The sequence below is a fragment of the Amaranthus tricolor genome, chromosome 2 (assembly GCF_026212465.1).
Source record: "Amaranthus tricolor cultivar Red isolate AtriRed21 chromosome 2, ASM2621246v1, whole genome shotgun sequence".
In the NCBI taxonomy this organism is placed as follows: domain Eukaryota; kingdom Viridiplantae; phylum Streptophyta; class Magnoliopsida; order Caryophyllales; family Amaranthaceae; genus Amaranthus; species Amaranthus tricolor.
The window spans coordinates 8,290,287-8,312,426 of NC_080048.1; the positions used below are offsets into that span (position 1 = coordinate 8,290,287).

The 22,140-nt window shown below is 31.3% G+C and overlaps 2 protein-coding genes across 3 annotated transcripts; both read left to right on the forward strand.

The window, feature by feature from the left end:
• The first annotated feature begins 5,312 nt into the window (after positions 1-5,312).
• On the forward strand, positions 5,313-11,735 carry LOC130804531 (uncharacterized). 2 transcript variants are annotated; one of them, XM_057669003.1, is made up of 2 exons: positions 5,313-6,379; positions 7,517-8,066. In XM_057669003.1, the coding sequence occupies exons 1-2, from the start codon at positions 5,383-5,385 to the stop codon at positions 7,594-7,596; spliced, it is 1,077 nt and encodes a 358-aa protein (XP_057524986.1). In that variant the 5' UTR covers positions 5,313-5,382; the 3' UTR covers positions 7,597-8,066. The 2 variants fall into 2 exon arrangements, with proteins under 2 accessions (XP_057524986.1, XP_057524993.1); XM_057669010.1 differs by lacking the exon at positions 7,517-8,066 and adding an exon at positions 10,373-11,735 and having other exon boundaries at positions 5,332-6,379.
• A 2,898-nt stretch (positions 11,736-14,633) lies between these two features.
• LOC130804573 (ATP-citrate synthase alpha chain protein 2) lies at positions 14,634-19,720 on the forward strand. Its single transcript, XM_057669054.1, has 12 exons — positions 14,634-14,944; positions 15,692-15,868; positions 15,944-16,105; positions 16,209-16,289; positions 17,410-17,461; positions 17,662-17,776; positions 17,871-17,952; positions 18,196-18,291; positions 18,397-18,498; positions 18,625-18,741; positions 18,829-18,945; positions 19,430-19,720. Exons 1-12 carry the CDS (start codon positions 14,846-14,848, stop codon positions 19,499-19,501), a joined length of 1,272 nt encoding a protein of 423 aa, XP_057525037.1. The 5' UTR covers positions 14,634-14,845; the 3' UTR covers positions 19,502-19,720.
• The last annotated feature ends 2,420 nt before the right edge of the window (positions 19,721-22,140 follow it).

Sequence of the window (22,140 nt, forward strand, 5' to 3'; positions counted from 1 at the left end):
TCCAAGCACTAGAGCTGTTCAAATCTAACCCGATCCGGAATCGAAAATTATCCGACCCGAAAAAATATTAATTTTTTAGGTTTACCGAACCGGCATTATCCGAACCGATACTGCACTCGAACCGTTTGATAACTGAAAAGGGCAAAATCGAACTCGAACTGCAACCGAATTTTATAACCAACATATAAACGTTAACCGATGTTACCCGAACTCAACAGTGATCGACCCGAGTCAAATCCGACCTGAATTATGCACGTAACCGAATGCAACCTGACTAAAATCGATTAAGATCGAACTGTTTTTAACCCGAACTGATACAAACCCGAACCGATTATTAATCGAATTGTTATAAATCCGAATCAATTTTTCACCTAATTTCAGCAAATTAGGTCCAATTTCAGTTTTCTAATTATGATTTTTTGAATATTTGAAAACTAATTTCTAATATTGAAACATTGTAAACAAGATTATCTATAAATAAATAAGATTCCCCATGATATTAATATCAATTATAAACCAATAAGCACATTACAAAAACCTTAGAAACATACTGAAGTGGAACAATACAAAAACTTAGATGTTTCTTCAACACTTCAATCTAGACTTATCTTGCTTTCTATTGCTTTCTATTTACTCTTATGAGAAAAATAATGAAGGGTTAAGATTGAAACCATTTTGAAATCAATGGTTAAAATCCAAAATTCATGTGGCATTTATAGTTGTATGTAATTGGTTATTGAAAGTTTTTAAGGATTGATGAGGTGGACATTATCTAAATCATTCATTCATCCACATTACACATCATCAATGGCTTAAATTTAATTAATGGTAAATACTATTTTAATGAATATTTTCTTAAAAAAGCTAATTAGCAATAAAATTGAATAAGAATTATTTAGAATTATGAGGTTATTAAATAACTTATATATAAACATGTCGAATCGGATTAAAATCCTCGGATCAGGAGCGTATTCAGACTGAATTGCCATCCCTATTTCACACCTCCATATACAAAGATCAACTTAGAATAAGTGATGTATCAATTGACTAATATATTCATGAAATTGGACAACTAGTTATCTAAAATAATTCATTTGAGTAATATAAATATTGTATATCAAATATTAAATATTTTTATTATTGAATTTGGTCAAATTGCATAATTCATGCTATTTAATTCAAAGTAACAAAAAAGGTTGAGTATTAGTTTCATTTACTATAATAGATCGAATTACGATAAGTGAACTTTGAATTACGATCGATTATTAATAGCCTATAAATTACTTTAGTTTAAAGTATTCAAGATCAGTAATAAGTAATAACGTTGAGTTAACTGTCAATGATAGTCTATAACTATAAGATAGTTTGTATTAGTTTTATTCACTCTGATGGGTCTAGTTCCGAACATTATTAAGCTTTAAATTAAATACGATCAATTATTAGTGTAATAGATTTATTAGTTTAAAGTATTCAAGATCACTAATAAGTATAAATGCATAATATCATATAAAATGGTTATGATTACTTGATTAATCTAATTCACTTTATTATAATAAGTTTCAATTATCAAACTTAGAAATACGATCGATTATTAGTGTAATAGATTAATGTATATTCTAATAGCTTAAACTCCCTCTAATTAAAAACAAATGTCTCATTTGGAATTTGCATAAATTCTCCCTCTAGTAATATATTCTAAATTTCTAATAAGTTAATAACAACCCTAAAAAGAAATCGAGATAATTACTCTGAATTGGAGGGACTATTAGTTTAGAGTACTCAAAAACACTAATAAGTCTAAGTATGTAATAGCCTATAAGATAGTTTAGATTATTGTTATTCATTCAAACAAATCGAGTTTCGATTATCGAGTTTTAATATTCAATCAATTATCAAAAGTAGCAACATGATGCGTTGTTAAATAATAGTCTCGTATACATATATATATATATATATATATATATATATATATATATATATATATATATATATATATATATATATATATAAACTAATTGAAATAAATTGATCTGCCATATCTGATAAAACAATCGGTAATTATTTTTTGTAAGTAAATGAGCATACATCAATTAAAAACTCGACTATTAACTTATTTCGATATTGACCCGATCAATAGTTGTCCGTAACCGATAACTACTCGAAAAATAAAGCTCGAACCCAATTTGTGCCCAAAAAAACCGAACTAATGTTAGACCGATGACAATCCGAGCTCGATTGACACGTGACTCGAATTTCAACCGATAACAAACCAGTTTGTACCCGATAATGCGAGCAACCGTTGTTAAACCGACCCGTAACTAACCGATCTGACCCGAGTATGACCCGTTGTTGCATACCACCGAAAATTTACCGATTCAAAATCCGACCGAGCCGAATTACACCCGTCCAAAACCAACCCGATGACCCGAATGAACACCTCTACCAAGCACTAATACATATCTACTTAATTGTTACAACATTTAAGGTCGTTGATAAATTAATCGGTGAATTAAACGTTAAAATGATAAATTAAACATTTGAGATCAAAAACTGGATGCTACCATGTGGAAAAATCTTACAAATTGATGAATTAAACGGAAATTAATAAGAATTTAATAAAAAATGCTACAGCAGTTAGATAGTGCATAAACTGGATGCTATCATGTGAAAAATCTTACAAAAGTGCTACCACTGGCGTTTCATAAAAATTGGATGCTACCATGTGGAATTTCCCAAATATAAACAAATATAACCTTAAAATTTATAGTGTATTTTTGCATCACTAGTATAATCACCTTCAATTTCTTGAAAATTTGAAAAGAATAAGCAAATTAATATAAAAAATTCAAAAATAAACAACTTTTAAAATTAATTCCCAAAATAAACACTTTTTACCCAGAGCACAAGTTCGGGGTTGTTCGCTGTTACTAAAAGCGAACAAAGAAGCTTGGTAAAAAAAGTCAAGGTCTTTGTTCGCTTTTACTAGGTTTTGACCATTTTTGACCAAGCTTTTTTTGTTTGATGTTATTAACCGCAAACAATTACGAGACTAATTGCTATTTTCTTTTACCAATTTTAATTGCTATTTTCTTAGGCCATGTCAATTTTATAGGGATGATTTTTAGGCTTTTCATTATTAACTTCCCTATTTTATTTCCTAAAAATTTGAAAATGTTGATAATCATGGGATTAAGGGTGAATTTATTTTAATTAAAAACATAAGATAACTTTTCTATTTTATTTCCTAAAAAATTGAAAAAGTTGATAATCAAAGGATTAAGGGTGATTTTATTCAATTATAGAAAGTTGATAACTGTAGTTTTCTAATAATTAAAAACCTAAAAATTTTAAATTTTTATTGCTAGGGTTATTTTAATTAATTAAAAACCTATTTTATTTTCTAAAAGTTTGGAAAAGTTGATAACCATGGGATTAAGAGTGATTTTATTTGACCTAATGTTATTTTCATTAAAAACCTAAAATTAATTTTCTTATTTTATTTCTAAAAATTTGGGAAAGTTGATAATCATGGGATTAAGGGCCTAAAATTCACTTCCCTATTATTAAAAAGCTACGATTATTTTTAATAATTAAAAGTCTAAAAATAAACATTGTAAGATTGACATGGCCCAAGAAAAAAGTAATTAAAATTAGAACAAACAAGTAATTAGCCTCGTATAATTGTTTGTTGTTACTAACAGCGAATAAAGAAATTTAGTCAACAATGGTGAAAATCTTTTTTGACCAAGCTTCTTAATTTGTTCGCTGTTAGTAACAGCGAACAACACCAAATCTGTGCACTGGGCAAAAAGTGTTTATTTTGGGAATTAAGTTTAGAAGTTGCTTCTTTTTGAATTTTTTTATATTAATTTGCTTATTCTTTTCAAATTTTTCAATTTCTTCAGGTTGGAACTGCAGGGGGAGTGTTAGACATAAGGCTACTGAGCTACAATTGCGAATATTGAATTACATAATATCCCTCTCACTCGCGCTCGTGAAAACTATAACATTTCAAACTAATAATTTGCGAAGTACAACTTTAAAGTTTAGCATTTTTGAGAAATTACAATTTTAATGTTTATTTTTTGCGAATTTCAGCGATAAAAATATCAAAGTTTACAAGTTCAGGCTAAAACAAAGAATTCCAAACAATTTTGGTGGTCGAAAATTTAGGTTTAATCATTTCTTAACATCTAAACATGATCACATGCATATCATAATACGAATTTCAGATATAGTAGAATATTAGAATATTATACTCTTGATGCGCGAATTCCACTTGGTATAATCGAGTATGAGTATTTGAACGCTAATTGTTGTTCTTCTAATGTTGTTCCACAACTACTGACCAAATTACCACGTATATTGGCACGAAATAAGAAACTATTTTCTTGTTCAGGAAGTAGAAATGGTATTTGTAGAAAAGACAAAAAATTTGGAATAATGAGCAAGTGATTTTATAAGTAAAGGTATCTTATTTACATAAAGTTGGTGTTATTTCATCTGTCTTAAGCAAGTAATAACGCCATGAAGAGATATATACCATCATATGCATTATTTAAATTTTAAGTAACATAACGAAGATGAATATTTTTTTCATATCTTAGTTTGTTTTATATTACCATCATAATACTAATAAATATCTTATGTTATTTGGTATAATTTCATTCAATCAATACTTATAATATATGTAACATCATAAAACCCAATTATAATTAGCAATAAATTAATTTAATAAATAAATAGATCAAATTTGATTTATAGTAAAATGTGATGATCATCTAAAATAGTCAAATATATATTTTATCAATATAATTCGTCCTATTTATATTTACCATTTATAATTAATAGAAAGAAATCTAACTCGTTCAAGTAGAACAAGACGACACAAATTTTTATGTGGACAGTCACACTGTGAGACGTTTCTCATAGATGAATTGAATAAGTCAACTCATATAATTATTAAGCTATAAACTCATAATTGTAAGATGTATAACCGAAATCATATTTTATAGGCTTAAAAACAGCCGTTGCATATAGATATGCCCAATATTCCAGCAAGGCCCACCACCATTGACCGTTGTACTCGCTAGTCACTCTATCCAAAACCACGTTCACAAAGCTCAATATAATTATTTTTTGGGTTGATATCATTGCTGTATTCCAGTAACCCGACAATCAAAACCCAAATTCAACACAAATACTAACACTTTTCTCACTCTTACTACCTTTGTGTTGGCCATGCACACTCATTATACAAGTCGCATAGTAAAAACCATAGCTATGAAGATTAAGTTTGTGATTATATAAAAGAAAGAATAAAGAGAAAAATTCTTATATATGATAATATAATAATCTTTAAATTGGAGCATGAAAATATAAATGACTAAAACATCAAAAACCTCACTCCCTCTATCTTCCATTTCACTCTTTCCTTACAAAACAACAATGCACCATCTTCCAACCAACCACCTCCTCCTCCTCCTCCTCTTCACCATCTTCCACCTCCCATCCCTCTACTTCTCCGACTGCCGTTCCCAATGCGGATCCATCCCGATCCACTACCCATTCAGCATCGACGACGGTTGCGGAGCCCCACAGTTCCGCAACATGTTCACATGCAACATATCATCCACTTCCCTCTTCTTCATAACCCCAAATGGAAACTACAAAGTCCAATCCATTGACTACAAAACCCAAACACTTACAGTTTACGATCCGGATATGTCTACTTGCACTGTTCTTCAACCCCACCATGATATCCATCTCTCTGATATCCAATACGCCATTATCCCACCTTCTCCTGACACCATTTTTGCCCTCCTTAACTGCTCAATAGACTCACCAATACTACACCGTTTTAGTGATCTTTGTTTCGATTTTGCCTCTCATAAGTGTCAGGAACTCTACTCTTCTTGTAACTCTTTCCGGGTTTTTACTACGGGTCTGGTTAACCCGGGTTTAACCAACAGCACGGGTCCTGCTGGTTACTTTTATGGTGGGGCCGGGGGAAACAATTTTAACTATAACAGTAACAGTACTAGTACTACTGGTTTCAATACAGGTAATATTGCGGGTCCGGGTTTGGTTTCGGGTTCAGGTTCAGATCCGCCGCCGTGTTGTTTTACAGGGTATAGTACAGTGAAGGTGATGAGTATGGATATATTAGATTGTACACATTATACAAGTTTTTATGATGCAGATAAGTTGAGAGGAGTGAGACCCATGGATTGGTCTTATGGAATAAAGTTTAGTTACAGTGTGCCGGATATGGGTTGTGAAAGGTGTACAAAATCTGGTGGGAATTGTGGGTTTGATGTTCAGACTGAAGCTTTGCTTTGTCTTTGTCCTGGTGCTAACAACTCTACTAGACAATGTGGTATGTTAAATCTTATTCTCTTGCTCATATATACCACTATTATTTCTACCTTTGAGCATGGCATATAAAAAGTGTAGTTATTAAAGTCAATTGACATCACTTAAATCTAAAATTAAATCATAAATATACCTCTTTTATGCATAAATTCATTACTATATATTATTCTAATGAGTGATTATGATTTGAAACCCATAAAGTTTGTTTCACATAAAAAAAATTTGACATCAAATTTTTCATGAATCCGCCCCTACATTTGAGATAATATGTTTTGTTGGCATACTAATTCAATTCTTGGTATATATAATTGTAAATAATTAAATATTATAAAAAGTTAAAGTTTGAAAAATTTTACTTGATTATATTTAATTATATTTTCATTTATAAATTGAACAAAATATAAAATAGGAGTAAGTGGATATTAATCTTAAATTCCAAATGGGACAAATAGTAAGATTAAGAGCAAGTATTTTTTGTTTCTTGTGTTCTTCAAATATTGTTCCTTTGTTATATCTTAAGTGTCTTTTTTTATATTTTTTTTAATGATTCTTCTTTAGATCCGTTTGTTTGGGCTTTTTGTCTCCCATAGAGATTGTGTTTTGTTCCTAATTATTCCTCCATTTTACATTCACCTATTATTGTGAGAGACCGTCTTTTAATAAGACTATCTTAAAATAAGAAACACATATACTAATAGTTGTATTAGTTGGATTATTCAACCTATGTATGGTGAAAATCTCACGGTGAGACCGTCTCACACGAGAATTTAAGCAACTTTTGTAAGATCATCTTATACAAGAATTTGAGCAATTTTTGTATAAGACCTTCTCACGGTGAGACTGGTCTATATAATAAGCTCAAATTTAAAATTTAAAGAAAATATATGCTTTATCATCAAAAATGTCGGTTTAGTTATCCAAAATAACATGTAAAATATATTAAACAATTAAAATTGAGAATTGTCTTACAATAAAACTATCTTAAATAAAAATTTTCGAATATTAAGAAGTTTGTTTTTTCAAATGATACAAGTCATAATTTAGGTAAGTCTGAGCCTAAATTCCTATCTTATTAATAAAGATACGAGTCATCAAAGTTGTCGATCCGACATTCTTTAACATCAAATTGGTGGTTATGCAGGAAATGATGTCGATGCGGGTGGAAATTTGGTACCATCAATCATTGTTATGTGCTTAGCATTCATGTTTCTTCTATGTTAAAAACTTAATTGACCTGGTGGGTAAACTACTGCTTGAATTAGAGGATATTTTATCTGGTGGATAGATATATATAGCTAAATTTTTTTCTTCATCAACATAAACATGCAATGGCCAATTGAGGAGTATGATTACGCCACGAGATCAAGTTAAGCTCATATAAACCTTAAACTAAAGCTAGGGCATAACGATGTAATGTCTTATTTATTTTATTCGAGGTTAAGTTCGAAGATTCTCCTATAGGTAGAGTGTACGATACTTATTTGTATTAGAGGATAGCCTGCGGTATGAGGATCCAACCTCATTTTCTAGAAAGTTATATTTGCTCTCTAATTGAAATATGAATCAATTCACAAATGGTGAAAAAGTAAAAATCGAATATTTGTCGCAAAAGTGAAAGAAAAAGCCTACAACAACTTGGTCAAACCATGATTATAAAGGTTTTCAATGAAGTTGTTTGTTTCTGTTTTGTTTATTTTTTTTTAAGTATTTTATTTTGAATTGGTTAAATGGTAGGGATCTCGTAAATCATCATTAATCAAACCTGAATATGATGAGATAAAGTTATTTTTAAGATTAAATTAAATAACATGATCCGAATAATTGATTTAAATTTGAAGAGATTTGAATAAATCTAAAACAAAATTATATGAACTAAGATCAAATTATGAGATATACTAAAAATTCTCTTATTAACTATAACATAATTATTTATTTTTATTATTACTAACTAGAAATTATAATATGTTTAAATAGCAATTTTAAAAAGAAAAGAAGGGAAGAGAGTGAAAGGAAAAGATCATCATCATATCCAGTGTATCCCATTTATAGGGACCTATGAGCAGGGTTTTGAGAGGGAAGGAAGACGACAATCTCTACCCATTAAGGAGGATGCGGTCGAAGAGTCCCCCGGCTCAAAACTGATCCTCTGAAGAGGTTTTTTTTTCTGCCTTTACTTGCCGACCTGCACCATAAGTTTGATCTATAACAATAATAAACAGATAAATATACATAAAACTAAGCATACTAAACTAAATAAAGAAAAAAAAGAACTAAATAAAAAGAGTAAAAAAGCGATATAAAAAGGCAAGGAAACAAGGACCTCAACAATGGAAAAGATGAGAAGATAAATAAAAGAAAAAAAACCCTTGTTTATTTAGAAAGAAAGGGAAGAGAAACGAAGTGAGATAAGAATATTTTCTTTAAATCTTTTTAACTTTAAAAAGATTGATACTTTAAAAAGATTTGTACTTAAAAAAAGAAAAAATTACATTTAAAAGGTTTAACATTTAACCTATCTGCAAATAAAAGACTAACTTTTATTTTATTTTTTAAAGGGCTAACCTTTAATGTTAATTTGCAACGAAAAAGCTTCGAGGTTACCACAATTCATTACAGTTACTAATTAAAATTCGAAAAAATTTTCCTTTAATTAATTCCAGCCTTTAAATCTTATAAATGAAAACTTCAACGGATATTTCATGATATACCACTGAGTTTCTTCGAAATTCACCATATACCACACAAAATGTTTTAATTCACCATATACCATTGAGTTTTCGTCCGTTAGCACAGAATACCATTAATGACAACTGCCGTTAGTGTGCCGTTTGTGGTAAATTATTAATTCACCATATACCATTAATTTTATTTTTTTTGCGTCAAATACCATTTTTCAGCTATCGTCAGATTTGACGCAAAAAATGGTATTTGACGCAAAAAAAATAAAATTAATGGTATATGGTGAATTAATAATTTACCACAAACGGCACACTAACGGCAGTTGTCATTAATGGTATTCTGTGCTAACGGACGAAAATTCAATGGTATATGGTGAATTAAAACATTTTGTGTGGTATATGGTGAATTTCGAAGAAACTCAGTGGTATATCATGAAATATCCGAAACTTCAATGTCACTTTAAGTGTAACTCATTTCTCTCTTTCTCACATTTGCTTTCTCTCTCTTCTCTTGCTCTTTCCCTCTCTTTGATTTCTTCATCTTCGATCTTTCTCTGAAAATGATGGTCAAAGTTGTAGTTCAAATGTAATTTGCTGCTTTCACAAAGACGAGGCGAAACTCCATACTGTTTTAAAGGGTCCTAACATAGGGGAGAACTTCGGTTGTCGTTACTGGCCTGTAAGTTGTCTTCTTTGTTTTCTCCATTTTAGGTTTTTATCTTTCATCTTTTATAGAAAGTGACAATGTTCACTTGTTTTCTATATTGCTAGAACGACGATTATGACTTTTTTGAATGGAAAAAGGAACTTAGTTTTACTAAAAACCTTAACGGCATGCTCGGAAAATTGATAGAGCTAAAGGCACAGTGCCACTTGTTGGATGAAAGGATGAAGAAGTTGCCATTTTGTGTTAGCATGACTAGTATTGTTGGTTTGGGGATCCGTCTTCTTTTGGATTTGATGTACTAATGTCTCTTAGTACAGCGGTTTTTGGTGCAATTCCAATTGCTTCATTTACTTCATTTCAATTATAATATCATCCATGGATCAAAACACATAATTGTTCATTGCATTACATAGCACAAACCTCCAAATTACATGATAGTACCATTTGATTCAATAAATTTACCCCATAACAAACTCTAATTGACACATTAAGTTCCATTATGTTCAACAGAAAAACCTAAAAATTCAAAAAAGACACAGTTTCGACCATTAATTGAAAAAACCCTAATTTATACTCAAATTTCGAAGTTTTAAACCAACATTGCAATGGCTAATTTAACAATTACATACAAACACTTACTTGTAAACTGCAGATTTTCTGGCAAAAGAAAAGAGCAAAACGTGGATACACGAGAGATCTTCAAGCAATTTAGAGCGGAGAAGCCATTGATGAGTGCAAGAGATTGAATGCTTGAAAATGGGTTGAACAGTACACTTGCATGAGAGAGGTTGACGTTGGATGAAAATATAGTAACTTTTGAAGTTAAGAGTAAATGAAGGTATTAACTGTTTAACTAAGCAAACAAGGGTTTACCCAGTTGCTAGTTAATTTTTCCCTTTGGTTGCAAATTGACATCAAAGGTTGGCCATTAAGGAATAAATTAAATGTAGACCTTTTGTTTGCATATGAGTTAAATATTAGCCAATGCAATTTTTCCTAAGTGAACATTCAATCCCTCCAAATCCCTTTTCTCCTATTTGTTATTTGAATAAGAAATTTCTCACCTCTCTAAATCCCTTATCAGCTAGTCTCTTGAGAGACCGTCTCTTTGAGAGACGTATATCAAGCCCAACCCATTTAAGATTAATGCGTACTTACCGCATTTTTAATGCCTACTTACATTATCCTTAATGCTTACCTATTGTATCCTTAATGCCTACTTTCAATATCTTAATTGTCTACTTAGATCATTCTTAATGCCTACTTAAAATAATTTAAAAAATATATATGGGCTGGCACAATGAGAGATGGTCTCTCAAAGAGATCATCTCTCACAAGAATTTGTGATCCCTTATCTTCTTTCCCCTCCATTTCCTTCCATCCAAACACACTCTTAATTTCTCTTTAAAGTGATTTATTTACATAATTCAAATACTCTCATCTAGGCTGAACGAAGTTTGGTCTCAACCGCAAATCAAACGGACAAACTGTAATTTTAGTATTTGGTCTGGTTTACAGTCAAAGCGGTTTGGTTTGTTTGTTTTTTAAATATTACGGTTTCTGGTTAGATTCCGGTTTATTATTTTTCAGACTAGACTAGATTGCAATCCGTACTATGACCAAAAGGCATAATTTTTTTAAAAAAAATAAGTTGCTACCTAGATATTTCGAGATGTAGTTGTTTTTGCAGATATATATTTTTGAATGATGTTAATGCAATCAACTAATTACAAATTATTTTATTTGGTGATTGTAGATACGAAATATTTGCATAAATACATGTATTAATTTGGAAAAAATAAAAATAAAAAATCGTAGACCTGACCTGACCATACCGTTGTAGAACACTTTAATCCGGTCCGGTCTGGTAATCTAAACGATTTGGTCCGATCTAGAAAACTTTCAAATCGAAAGTTTTGGTACTATTATTTTTTGGATGAGCTAAATATCAACAAATAAACAAACCAAGACCCATCTAGTCACTCAGATAAATGGTTTTAAAGTGGCTAAGACCGTGTGAGAATTTAATTTTGTCTAGTTGAATCAAAGATTAATAAACTTTTACGTTTGATATATATATATATATATATATATATATATATATATATATATATATATATATATATATATATATATATATATATATATATATATATATATATATATATATATATATATATATATATATATATATATATATATATATATATATATATATATATATATATATATATATATATATATATATATATATATATATATAAAAATGATACTATGTTATAAAGTAAAAACATTTTAAAAATTTATGTCATAGTTATTTTTATGTGTAACATAGTTACTTTTGTAATTATGTGTATTGGCTCAATCGTAACCATAGATTTTTTCATTTTAATGAAATCAAGGGTGTAGGGTATATATATATATATATATATATATATATATATATATATATATATATATATATATATATATATATATATATATGGAGAGAGTGAGAGAAAAAGATAGAGAGGGGTGAAAATTGCTAAGTTGAAAACAATGAAAACAAACAAAAGGGTATGTATCTCTTAGATACATATTTGATGTAAAGGGGTACGCGTGTTTTTTGAGTTTTAAGTTTTTTAAAATATTTACAAAAATGTCACTGAAATCATATTACTCTTAGACTAAATATATACCCTCAATTTCAAATTTGCAGTTATTTATCAAATTGTCAGATTATTGTGAACCCTAAAAGATGAATGTATACCTTGTTTTAGTTTTAACGATTTTAGAGAAAACCTTTTTTTAGTACTTTTGTGTGATTCTATGACATATAGCACATATAAATGCTTCATTTGGTAAATGGGAAATTTTAGTTTGATCATGGTTGAGAAAGAATGAGACTTTCCAATTAAGGTCTAAAGGAAAAGCCTATTTGATTATAAACTTATAGCTATGAACAAATTATTGTGATTGATAATATTTTTGAGAGACACATCTATTTAGACCGACTCAATATATTATTAGGAAAAAGATTACAAACGCGTGCTTCATTATCTGTGTTAATTTATTTGGAGTTTGGTATTTTAACCTATTGAAGTTGGTATTTTAACTTATTCGAGTTAGTGTTTTAACCTATTAAAGTTGGTATGTTAATCTATTTGGAGATGGCGTTTTAAACTCTTAAGTTGTTAATCTGTTAAAGTTGGTATTTTAACATATCAAAGTTGATATTTTAACCTGGTGAAGTTGGTATTTTAACCTATTTGGGCTGATATTTAACCTGTTAAATTGTTTACATATTAAAGCTGTGTTTTAAGCTATTAAAGTTGGTATTTTAACATGTTAAAGTTGGTATTTTATCTGTTTAAGTTTGTATTTTAACTTATTTAAGTTGTTATTTTCCCTTATTTAATTAGTTGGTATTTTAACCTTTTGAAATTGGTATTTTAATCTATTAAAGTTGTGTTTTAACTGTTAAAGTTGATATGTTAATCTGTTGAAGTTGATATTTTACAGTTGTTGTTTTAACCAACTTTAGCAGGTTAAAACACTAAATTCAATTTGTTTAACTCCTTCAATCCAAAGCATTTGTCTCATTGATTTTTTAACACTATTTATAGATCACTTTTAATTTGTAGTTTATTCTTTATTTAGATGTCAAAACATAGTCCAATGAGATCTTAATTGATTTATCTTAATGTATATTTTGTTGATATCATTTTCTTATAATTTATGATTAAGCACAATTAAAGACATTTAGAATTGAATTAGAGATTAATGCAATAATGCAACAGACACTAAAATTGCAATTACCATTAACAACATCAAATTCAATTCTATTTCAAGACTACAACAAATCGAAAGACCCCTCGTAGAAGGCTGTATCAAACAGCGATGTGGAAGAGGATATTTAAAATTGTCAGATCTCATACACAATAATCATAATTTTGTTAATTTTGAATTATATTTGGTTAAAGTTGGTATGTACTTACTAATTTTATCTCTGATGTAGATGTCGTATGACTCTTTAATAATGAATCGGGTATTATTAAAAAAACGCAAAAACTTGGCCGAAACGGTCTCATTATGAGACCGTTAAATTTGGGCCGACCCAGTTCGTCCGTGTAACAGCCTCACAAGCTTTCTCTCGTTTTTTTTCTATTTTTTTGAGCATTTATCAATTATCAATTTCAACTTAAAGTAAATCTTAAACAAATCAATTAAAATAAAAAAAATTCAATATTGACCTATAAGTGATTAATTTTGATGTTAAACAAATCAATTTCTATCTAAATATGGTTTTGTTTTCACAATTTTAGAACAGAGTTAATAAAATGGTATTATTCAATCATTATATTGATGAATCTCAAATAATAAATGAATAGTCAAGAACACTAAAATAATAGTGTTAAAACATTGGACATGTACTCCTATTCAATGCAATATGATGGTTCTAATGGAACATAAGAGTATTTGTACTCTTTAATTATCGATCAATAATAGTAATATTACTCTTTCCTCAACAATTTCTGTTCATAATGCTTTTGGAAATGATCAAAAGTTCATGGCTGCTTTGTTATAAAAATTTTAATTTTGATCTAAAAATGATCAATTCAGACTTTAAAATGATTTATTAAATGACTGATTTCGAAAAAGATCAAGAGTTAATGGCTGCTTTATTATAAAAAATTTCAATTTTGATCTAAAAATAATTATTTCAGACCTTAAAATTATCAATTGAAAAGTGAATTTTGAACTTAAAGAAATCAATTATTACCCTAAATAAATCAAGTATTGAGCGTATATTGAGAAAAACTATTTATAAACTGATGGAGTTATCCGTCTCATATTAAGGCGGTCTCGCACAAGACTAACCGTAATAAAAAAAACAAGGTGGGTGTAATGATGTAGACTCTATAGATGAGAATTGAGATCCGATCTGATGACAAAAATTACCCAAATCTACGCTCCCACAAGCTTACTCTGTTTTGCTCATCTAATCTACCGTCCCAACTCCCAAATATATTGAGTAAACTTTGAATATTATACCAACACCTAACAACTACTACCGCTCCAAATCCCAATCCCATCTTTCTCCTTCCTAAAAAACTTCGAATTCCAATTCTAATTTTGTGCAAAAATGGCAAGGAAGAAGATCAGAGAGTATGATTCCAAGAGGCTTCTTAAACAACATCTTAAACGAATTGCTGGCATCGATTTACCCATTTGCTCTGCTCAAGTATTTTTTTTTCTCTTATTTCTCGTATTTTATCAATTTTGATTTTGAATAATTGTTGTTGAGATCTTTGATAACCATTTTCTGGTCTGGTAATGGGATTTGATCATTTGAAATTGTTTTTGATAATGGGTACCTGGAATTGATTTGTTTGCTTTGATCTGTCATGTTTCTTGATCTTCATTTATGATGTTGATTGAAATTTGATCGAAATTCTATGCTTATCTATATATATATATATATATGTATATATATATTCCCATCATCACTTACTTAGCATGTTGAAATTTTGGAGAATTTGGTTGAATTGTATTATTGTTGTTTCACCTAATTTGTTTGCAAGAGGGAGTCTGGGTTCTTTTTCTTAATTTGTAGTGGTTTAGTAATATTGCTTATGTGTGGACTTGAATTTTGATTACACATGATGCTTGATATCTTGCACTAAATTGTTGTTGAATTGTGATTTTAAAATCCACAACTTATCATCATCATCATCAACCCAATATGAATATCCCGTTTGAAAATAGGGTCTGGGTAAGAAAACGTTACGGACAATTCATACTTATACTCCTTCAAAGATAAAACTAGGAAGACTAGAGGAATGTGGTCAATTTCATTTACCTCTGAAAATATACTACTGCTAGAAGACTTAGTTTTTGGAGAATTGTAGTTGTAGATATGAATTTATCTGTGGATGAAAAAATCAGGGTTGATTAATGTATTAATGCTAATATTTTAATGGTCATACAGATAACAGAATCCACTGATTTTACCCAATTGGTGAATGAAGAGACATGGTTGTCATCTTCTAGATTGGTTGTTAAACCAGATATGCTTTTTGGTAAGCGCGGTAAGAGTGGCCTTGTGGGTTTGAATTTGGATTTGGCTCAAGTTGCTGAGTTTGTGAAAGAGCGGATAGGGAAAGAGGTAGTGAACAAGATGCTGTTCTACTCCCGGTTATAGCTTTGGATGCAAATTATGCATAACAATGTTTTTTTTCAGGTTGAGGTTGGAGGTTGCAAGGCACCCGTTACCACATTTATTGTTGAAGCATTTGTTCCTCACGAACAGGAGTTTTATCTATCCATTGTATCTGATAGGCTAGGTTGCACTATAAGCTTTTCAGAGTGTGGTGGTATTGAAATTGAAGAGAATTGGGACAAGGTATATATGAACTGAGGATATGCTTGTATTTTTTGATTGACTGTAGTCCGCGGATTTCTTCAGTAAGCGTCTCATGTAAAATGCTGGTTTTTGAAATGTACAGGTTAAGAGCATAGTTTTGCCAACCGAAAAATCCTTGTCCAGTGAGGCTTGCGCTCCATTGATTGCTACACTCCCTTTGGAGGTTGGTCTTATGATTTTCATTCATTTATTTTTATATTTACTCAACTAAAACATCAACAATGTCGAAATCTTAGTTCAATACACGAGTCGGCTATATCGACTAAAACAAATTAATGTGAGACGGTGATAACAAACATTAAACTTTATTATACCCAGTCTAATACTTATTTACCATAAAGAAAATCAATTCCGAAAGTCTTTTACTTATATTTTTCTCTTCCACTCATTCTTTTGTATTGCCATATGCCCACGTAACACAATTCTTTATGTCATTTATTAATGATTTTCTTTGCATGTAACCAAATCAATATATACAATGCTCTTTCATTTTTTCTTCAATATATGCGAATCACCTACTTTTTCTTATGTCTTCATTTCAATTTTATCATTTAGGGTATGTGAATTTGTCCACCTTAACATACTCCTCAGCTGCCTCCTTGATCTCATCTCAACTCAAACCTATATAGTAGTGCATAAAATATTCCCTTTTGCATTAGTGACACACCTCATAACTCGCTTTTTGAGTCACCTATAAAAAATTCTATGTTTTACATCTTCATCAAAATCTTTTTCTTGTGGAAAATCAATCCTTGGTAGTTGAAAATTGAAATCTTGTTGCTCGGGCTTGTAACTTTGACCTTTAAAACTCGAGCTTGGATAGGATACTTTGCAATTTTAATTTGGCTCATGATACTAATATTTTGCATTAATTGCTAAGTCATTCGGCACATATTTGAGTTAGACACGTGTATATGAGTCTGAGTAACACAACTTGAGCCTTAAAACACTTATTTAGATGAAGCTCTAACTTTTTAACACTTCCGAATATCCTAACAAATTGTCCTATATTTTGTCTTGATTTGACTTATTTTAATTCTTTTTATTCTAACGGTTGCCTCATTATCTCTAACTAAATATTGACCTCATATCTAATTTCGTCCACCAATACAATGTAATTAGTGTAGGTTTTTAGAATGCTTGTACATCTTCTCCGGCGGTGTTTTACTCTCTTCCAGAGCTTCATGGCTTTATGGCTCTTAAGCTTAATTGTCGCATCATACGAGATGGTTACTTGATTGACATTTTTGTTGCTTACAATTTATAATGTCTCTTTGTTACAGATACGAGGGAAAATTGGGGATTTTATCAAAGGTGTCTTTGCAGTATTCGAAGGTATGCTTTGGTGATGGATAACTAATTTTTGGATTTTTTTTTTGTTTTCACGGAGGACTGCACTAAAAAGAATCAAAAATCAATATTCAATCAACTTTAGAATTTTGGGTTTGTTCTCTTTGTTAGTTAGATATATTTACAATGAAAATTTGCCTGATTAGCACCTCTATCTTAATTTCATTCATTTGCTTGACTTCTAGATCTTGACTTTAGCTTCTTGGAGATGAATCCCTTTACATTAGTTAATGGGGAGCCATATCCATTGGACATGAGGGGAGAACTTGATGATACAGCAGCTTTCAAGAATTTTAACAAGTAAGCTTATTTTCCTTAATATTCTTCGACGAAATTGCTTTAGATTTCAACCCGAGAAAATAATTTTCATTTTTTCATTATCTTCCATCTGTAGGTGGGGCAACATAGAGTTCCCATTACCTTTTGGCCGGGTTTTAAGCCCTACCGAGAGCTATATTCATTCTTTGGATGAAAAGGTATATGCCACACTTTTTTCTTCGGCACTTTGGTCCTAGTGCACTTTCTTTACAATTGCCGAGTGCTTTACAATCTAACAACGAAATGGCCTTAGTGTTGGGTTTTCTGAAGCAATTTGTTTACCTTTGTTTTTCCATTTCTTGATGTTTGAAGGGAAATTTTTATTTCCGTGTTTCGTTGAACTATCTCTTGATATGGCATGAAGTATTGAAGTCAAGTATATTGCTTCTTTAAACTTGCAGACTAGTGCTTCCTTGAAATTTACCATTTTGAACCCGAAAGGACGCATTTGGACTATGGTTGCTGGAGGTGGAGCTAGTGTTATATATGCTGACACCGTGAGTTTTAACCAAATGGCTTCCTTAGTGTCCTTCAGCATTACTATTCTGTGTTTGTATAGTTCTGTTTACTTACTATTCTGGAACCTCGGGATTTTTTATCAGGTTGGAGACTTGGGTTACGCATCCGAGCTCGGGAATTATGCCGAGTACAGTGGAGCTCCTAATGAAGAAGAAGTCTTGCAGTATGCTCGAGTCGTTATTGATGTAAGGACTCACTTATTCGATCTTTCTCGTAAATTGTTTTTATTCTAGTCAACTAGACAAAACGTATCATTTCCTTTAAGTCGGTATTTAGGCAAACAAATAATTACTACAATCTGTATGCCACAGTGCGCCACAGCAAATCCCGATGGTCGTAAAAGAGCTCTCCTTATAGGTGGGGGTATTGCTAACTTCACCGATGTTGCTGCTACTTTTAGCGGAATCATTCGAGCTCTACGAGAGAAGGTATTCTCGTTCCAAACTTGAATTACTATAATTCTATATACTTTAGTGTTTTAAGTTCTTTTTTCGTTTTCATAACTTTCCGTTCAGGAATCAAAATTGAAGGCCGCTAGGATGCATATTTACGTTAGAAGAGGAGGTCCCAACTATCAAACAGGTCTTAAAAAAATGCGTGCACTTGGTGAGGAGCTTGGAGTTCCTATTGAGGTAAGATAACGAAATAGTCAGCTTGTGTTTTTTGATGTTTGAGATGTGAAATTTAAAATGTTGTTGAAGCTTTTTTCGGGCTCTTAATTCTTTGGGCGGTTAATTTGACCACATTCCTCTAATCCTTTCTTTTCAGGGAGGACGGATATGGATTGTCTGTCCCCCTCCCTCACCTAGACCCTGTTTCAAGCGGGATATTGGGTTGATGATGTTCTTGAAACTTCCTAGTGAAGAGAAAGAAGTTTCAAAAGATTGCTTGTGTGTGTGTGCGGAGGTGTGCACGTCTAAGGGTCATTGAGAAAGAGAGATACACGAAATACATGTTAAAAAACTTTAGTCTAGTTTTTCCGAGTATGCTTTTTTAGCACATCTAGGGAAAACCAAGCTGTTAAACCTTACTTCCGCTACGATTTGTTGGGAATCAGTAATGAGACGTTGGTTGGTTCGAAATTGTTCTTCTTTCTCTAACAAGCTCTTGATGCAGGTATACGGCCCAGAGGCAACCATGACTGGAATTTGCAAGCAAGCAATCGAATGCATTATGGCTCAGGATTGACGAACTGCTTGCGCTTAAACGAATAATTGTTTTTTTTTTTTTTCGCGAAAGGTACAACAAGTGTGAAATATTCAAGAAACGAGTCATGTGTCAAATAGACTTGTTTTATAGTTTTTTTTACTGCTTGTCTATTTTTGTATTTCAACTTGTAACATTTACAACAATTGATGATGGATTTTTCTGTTGTACTATCAAAATGAAACCTCCGCATTTACTACATAGAACCTGACTTCATATTTCAAAACTATTACTACAAAACAAAGCGGTTACTACTTACACTCTCATATTCTTTCTACTTGTCCAATTTATTTTTTGATTAATATTAATTACTTTTAATTTGTATTTTATTCTTAATTTATAAGTTTAAATATAGTCAGTGGGATCTTTTTTTCATTAGTCTCAATGCAAAGATTATTATTAATTTTGCACAATTAGGGATATTAAGGTTTAAAATATCATCTCGATAAGTGTGAAAAAGGTTAATGAGATAAGTAGGCTGAATAGGAGGGAGTACAACATATGGACCTATATGAGCCTATGAGAGTACCTCAGAGGAGAGAAAGCAGGGGTGGATCTTTTGAGTGAACATTTGAAATAGTTGTAATAGGTAATTTTGCGTTTTAATGTAAATGTTTTTTTTATTAAAGTAGGCCATTACAGATCTTCATTATGAGTACCCTTACAACAAATAACCTAAACACATACACTACATAACAAAAACATCAATAAATAACCTAAACACCTACAACACATAACATAAACTTTACACCAAATAACCTAAACATCTACAACGCATAACATAAACTCCTATAATACATGACATAAATACCTACAACACATAACAAAAATACCTATAACACATAAGAAAAACACATATAGTAAATAACCTAAAACTCCTACCTCACATAACCTAAACTCTTACAGCAAATAACCTAGACACTTACAACACATAACATCAACTTGACATACTTAGAAACACCTACTTGACAAACTTTAGCATGCTAAAAACATATGTTTGCAACTTCAGCATGCTAAAAACACCTACTTGACATACTGTGAACCCCTACTTAACATATCCTAAATGTCTACTTGAACAATCTTAAAACCCTACCAAGTAAGCGAGCAGTTTGTGTATAGAAATTATAGCTCATCGTGTATAAGACCGTCTTATTATGAGATGAGCCCATTTAATTAGTCCAATTTTCTGATTAATGTTATAATATTTAATAAATTGTAGTAATTACTATAATAGACTAAACCTATTTAAATTAGTCCAACAAAAATAATATCGTCCTAATATTTTGTAAAGAAATAATTAAAAAGTTAACTTACAAGATAATCGATTTGAATTTACTATTTAAAAGTAACACTTCTTTCATAATATGTGAAATATGTGATTTTCAGTAGCGGTAAATGTAGAGAATTTTTGAAATTCTTGAGTGAAAAAAAAAATAATTAAATAAACGAAGTTTTAAAAAAATCTCAAAAGTAAGCGTCCAAACCCCAAAGCTGTGTTTTGGAGCTGTTCGCAGTTACTAACTGCGAACAGCATATAAGACAAACTAGTTGTTCGCTGTTAGTAACTGCGAACAGCTCTTTTGTTTTTTTATTGCTGTTCGCAGTTACTAACTGCGAACAGATAATTAATATTTTTTTTCCTTTATTTTTGGGGTAGTTGTTGTTTGTTGTAATTGCACTAGAGACATTAGAATAGTTAATTACAAGTCGATGTATCTTTAAGGCGGCATGATTCATCGCCAAAACTCCGATCATTCATAAGTTAAAGCTTAGAGGCTATGATAAAGTAATTAAACATATATATACAACAAAATATATACAAATGTGTGAAATATACAAGTCAATTAAAATATATATATATATATGTACATAGTCGATCTAAATACACAAAAGGTAATCGTTAACGCTCACGAACCCTCATCTACCTTATCCAACTGAGTTGGTCTCCTTCGCCTCCTACGATAGTAAGAGGCGTTCGCGTGACGCTCTGGCAGTGGAGGGGACTGGTACTGTGATGGCTGTGATGGCCCATCCTGCGAGGTCCCCGCAGCGTCAACGGGATATGAATGATCCATCTCCTCCAAATGGTAGTCATAAGAAGGAGAGCATGCCATGTGCGTATGGGAGGTAGTTGGTGAGTGATGTGCAGCGACTTCCGGTATGAAGTGCTGGAACTGCGAGCCGAAGAGCATGCCATGCGCAATCTCCCTCACCGGCTCCTCCTGGCTGTACCGCATAACGTCTGTCGCACCTTGTGCCTGCAATTAATATTTAGATAATGTAACATTTTATTATTTAATTGGCAACTTAATCAAATAAATGCAAATGAAGACTTACAAATTGGGTCATCGTAGGCGCAGCAGGTGCGTAATGTGCTGCTTCCAAGATGGCACGTGGTGTCATCCATCGACGCGTGATAGAGAGAAACCACGGCATATAGTCAGGTGTAGTAGGTGCGCCGACAACATCGATCGGCGCACCTTGTGCAAGCAGCTCAAGTCTATGATCCCAACGAGCAATGTGGCGCCCGTTGATCTCCATCTAGTTTGCCCCGGCTTGATTTCTTCGCGAAATTAGGTGCAGTTGGGGTTCAGTGTCACAAGGCGGTGGAATGCCCTGTA